Source organism: Drosophila persimilis, unplaced genomic scaffold (genome assembly GCF_003286085.1).
Source record: "Drosophila persimilis strain 14011-0111.01,24,50 unplaced genomic scaffold, DperRS2 tig00000653-arrow-arrow-pilon, whole genome shotgun sequence".
Classification (NCBI taxonomy): Eukaryota; Metazoa; Arthropoda; class Insecta; order Diptera; family Drosophilidae; genus Drosophila; species Drosophila persimilis.
The window spans coordinates 1,865,255-1,869,822 of NW_020825330.1; the positions used below are offsets into that span (position 1 = coordinate 1,865,255).

Consider the following 4,568-nt stretch of genomic DNA (forward strand, 5'->3'; position numbering starts at 1 on the left):
CACCTCTCAACCCGTAATCTTTCCATTGAACCATCACGAACCGGGCACCCATTCCCCCCTCCCCATTCACCCATATGAATCAATTAATATAACTTGATTTTCTGTCACGTAGGAATGTGTTTCGATCTGCCCTACTTTCCTCGGGGTTATCAACGAACTGCGAGGAAGTTGAACATGTGCCAGAGACAGAAAAAGATGTACAGCTGCGGTCAAAGTAGTGGAACCCACCAGCAACTCTATAGATATATCTATATCTCTGCTGTGGTCAAACTACCCACGATATCAGAAGAATTGATTGCGGAATAAAATCATGTCTACGTATGTATCGTCGGGGAATGGAAATCTATTATGCATATGTGCTGTTTTCAGCCACAATGTACCCCATTAAATTGGTCAAGATTGAAGAAGGGTATGCACTGTTCGCTGCTTGCAACTCACATCTTCGGGGCCTGCCTCTCTGTTTGTGCTTTTGTGTGACGTGTGGCATGAATCACGCTGCAAGTGCATTTCATTTTGATTCTCTCATTTGCTTAAGCACTGTGGCCTCACATCACCAGATCCACCAACAGCGTTGCGGGGGATTACGTACTTGGTTTCTCAATCAATTAACGAACAGATACGATAACACTAAGCGATCGGACAGCGGCTCTCCCACCCACCCGCTCTCTCCCTCTTCTACTCACTCTCTCTCTACTTTAATGATAAGGTCGAACCCGCATATGAATCGAATTGGGTTGAAGAGATAGAGTTGAGTTCAGATATTATCGCTCAACAGAGCGAAACCGTCATTGCACAGTGGGACGATTATGCTTGGTGAGAGGGAGGCCTCCTCCAGTGAGTGAGTCACGCCCTTGCTGCTTACATCACCCAGAGGGAGACCAGCCAAGGAGTCGCAAAAACAGTAGCCATGCATTAAAAATTAATTAAATAATTACCCCACCCTATTATAATAAATTTCCTTTTTGATTGTAAAATGCATTGTACACAACTCTTAATACACAAACACAATGAGCGTCCGTTGATGGGGATCCAGTGGCAGAGCCACCAGTTGATTTTCGGTACCATTTCAGCTGAGATTGGCCCACTGTGCCATATGGTTTGGCTCTCAGTTGGGCTGGAGAGCGCTCTCCCGCCCGCTCAAGACCTTCATGGTGCTCTGCCTCTGGGCTCTCTCACTCAACGCTCTCCCTCTAGGCTCCCCCACTCGGGGCGCTCACTCTCTCTCGCTCTCGCTCACAATTGTAGTTTTTGTTATGGCCTTTTTTCCGACGTCGCGTCGTCCAGCACACAAAATCGTTCTGAGTGGCGTTCAGTGGCGTTCTGTGCGTGCCCGTGAGCGCGCAATGTGAAAATATTTTCGCCGGGCTGTCGTCGTTGAAACCTTATCGAGTTGCTATTTCGTTTCGTTGTCGATTTTGTGCCTTTGCTGGAATGTCCATTATGTCCGCCAGCCAGGACTACGATCGGAAGTATGTGCGCAGCATGGGGGGCATCTGCAAGATCGCCTGCATGGTAAGTTCCGTTCCACTTCCATCCAACAGATTGGCCCCACTCTAAAGCTCTCTCTCTCTGTGTCTCTCTCTCTCTCCCTCCAGCTGAGCAGCTTCATCGGCTTCCTGTTCATTCTGTGCGGCCCGGTGCGAGTGAGCAACTTTCGGGGCAGCTTCTACTTGGTCGTGGCGGCGCTGGGATTCACGGCCACTCTGGCGCTGCTGCTTGCCCGCTACCTGCGTCTGTGGCAACGTTATTTCAGTCGATGCGACTCAACGGTCTGGTCTCTCGGTGTCCACTCCACGCTGGCGGTGTCGTACTTTGTGGCCTCGGGGCTGGTGCTCTCTCTGGACATTGGGGCCTATACGGCAGCAGCGGTAAGCCCCCAGCACCCCAGTGCAAGGTGTATTTACAGTCTCTGTATGGGACTGCGGCTAGAGTGCCTCATCTGGCTCAAATACTCTTTGCCTTTGGCTTGATTTTCAAAGCCTATTCCGACGCTAAAGTCCACCTCCTTCTCTCTGTTGCAGTTCTTTGGATTGACGGCCTTCAGCATCAACGGCCTGGAGGCTTATGCCCACTATCTACGCAGCCGTCAACGGGATGTGGCCACCCAAACAGTATAGCCCCCCCGCTACCAAAAGCTTTGATCGCTCTTAGTACTTTAAGCCGCGAAAAAAAAAAATTAGAAAAAGCGCAAGGTGTGTTAGTGCAAGGTGGGGTTTTGGCAGTCTGCCTCCTCGAGACGTGCGCCACTCTCTCGTGCTGTCTGCAGGTGTGAGCACGCTCTGCGAATGCCTCACCTTATGCTCACACACTGTGAGAGCAAGAGTCAGTGCTAATTTGAGTGCCACACTGCTCTTTTGTTTGCATTCAAGTCTGTTAGTTAAGTGTACAAAAGTGAAGATACATGCTGTTGCCCGAACAGTTATTCGATTATGTTATCTAATAGTCGTTAGAATGTAGGTCAAGCATAGAAGATTAAGAAGAAAGAGGAGAAGAAAGAGAACGGAGCCAGAGTCGCAGCCAAAGTCTAACTTAAGCTTCAGATAAACGGACAAAGTGGAAAGAAAAGCAAAAGAATCAAAGAGAGGATGGAAGTACACGGTTAGAGAGCAGAGGTTAAGCGGATGATAGAGAGAGAGAGAGAGAGCAAATGCCAAAGAGATAAATCTTGTCATACCCTTGCAGAGGTTCCATTGATTTTGAAGAAATTCTTTCAATACCGGTATATTCGATATATTCTTGATCAGAATTAACAGCCAAATTGTTTCCGTCGGTTAACTGCCCCGAAGAGAGCCTTATTTTATTCTAGACGCTAAGATCGGAGCGCCCAACCATGTGTTTATCCAATATCATTCAACACTTCGCGTTGTTTTACATAATTCAACCCAATAACATACAATCTGATTAGTATTTCAAGTAGCCCCTATTGTAACCAACGAACTGAAAGGCTTCGGGCCCGAAGATTAAATTTTGTATTTATTTTTTGGCTTTGTGTCTGCATCTTGTCATCCTATACTTGTCCTCTTTCTTCTGATAACTGGTTCGCAAGGCAGAATAATATTTAATTTTTTTTTTATAATTCTAGACGTTGTTTGTAGCTAGTTCTTGTTTAAGTCAGTCACAAATACCGCTTACAGTACAAGCGAGTAGCACTACTTTTATCTCACAAAATAGCAAAGTATTTCTACCACGAAATATGTTCTTTTGTATATACTTATGTCTGACGCACCAAAACTCTTTATATTTTTATACAAATTTCACAAAACAAGCTTAAGATTTGTGAAAGAAATCCATACATATGTCTGTGAATAACTATATACAATAAACGCAATGACTTCTTCGAGTATGAATGTAATTTAAAGAATATTCCTTTTTAACGGTTCGCTAGTAGTGTAAGAACTTTATATACTTTGTGGCTTCAGACGGTAGACAGTAATGATCTAGCGACCGATTTGGCCATCTATACTATAATGACTGATTGGTGAGTAATTTACATAAACGGCATTTCCATCTCTCCCCTGCAGCGTGGGACCTATTTTATTATGGAAACTATTAATATTGTGTACATATGTATCTTATAGAAGATCAGAAGAAGCAAAGAAACCAAACAATTCTCTGTCTTTATTTATTTTCTATTTATTACTTCCTTTATTGCTAACAGTCTCAGATATATGTCTAGCCGTCATTGTACTTTAAAAGGGTATACCTACAAATAGAGAGTCCTATGATTAGCTCAACAGAATACGAGTATTGCCATCTGCCATTCACTCTCTATCACATCACACCTTGGTGGAACCTTTCTGGGGCATGCTGGGCGGGTGGGTAGTGTCCTGTCGCTGGGGCTGGCACTTCACTCGAGCGCGACTCTTATCTATTTCTGTTTTTGTTCGGTAAGCTGTTGCCATTGTTGGCTTTTAAAATCTTTCTGTGTGCTCTCGTGGCCCCGCCGACTCTCACCCAAAACCCACTCTGAAAACATAAATTCACCTTGGTGTTTTCTTTTGCAGCGGTGTTTTCTTTGTTAGTGTTATTATTATTGTTTACTCTGCGGCTGTGGCTGTGGCAGTGGTTGTGGCAGTGGTTGTGGTTGTGGTTGTGGTTGTGGCTGTGGCTGCCGGCACATTATTATTACTTTTGTTGCCAGTTTGATGAAGTTTTCGCCCCGATTCTTGTCTATTTTCGGGGCGATTTATTCATAAATTGCTGGTGCTCGCGCTGTTCGCTTTTGCTGATGGCCCTGGTGGAACATAAGCAAATTTTCGGCACTCTGCTGAGTATATTTAACAATCTAATGAAGTGCGCAATGTATTCATGAATCTGACACCCCAAGCTCATTCCAAAACTGGCAGCTTGCAAATCAAATTAGGACCAACGAATGCCAGCAACTTCGCACACGCCGGGCGGAGGCCCTGCGAATGGGGCCCACATGTCGTATGATTAATTTCAATCGATTTAACGCCAGAGTTGAGGCACGAACCCGTTTACTCATCGTACGTACTGAAACTGCATTAGGCAGCCCGGCAGTGCAGTGCAGTGCAGTGCATGGCCGTGGTCTGGCTGTAGGCCCTGTG

At 45.5% G+C, this 4,568-nt stretch overlaps 1 protein-coding gene across 1 annotated transcript; it reads left to right on the forward strand.

Moving 5' to 3' along the window:
• Window positions 1-1,334: 1,334 nt before the first annotated feature.
• Window positions 1,335-2,985, forward strand: LOC6597822. Its single transcript, XM_002022918.2, has 3 exons — window positions 1,335-1,512; window positions 1,596-1,868; window positions 2,022-2,985. The coding sequence occupies exons 1-3, from the start codon at window positions 1,432-1,434 to the stop codon at window positions 2,115-2,117; spliced, it is 450 nt and encodes a 149-aa protein (XP_002022954.1). The 5' UTR covers window positions 1,335-1,431; the 3' UTR covers window positions 2,118-2,985.
• The last annotated feature ends 1,583 nt before the right edge of the window (window positions 2,986-4,568 follow it).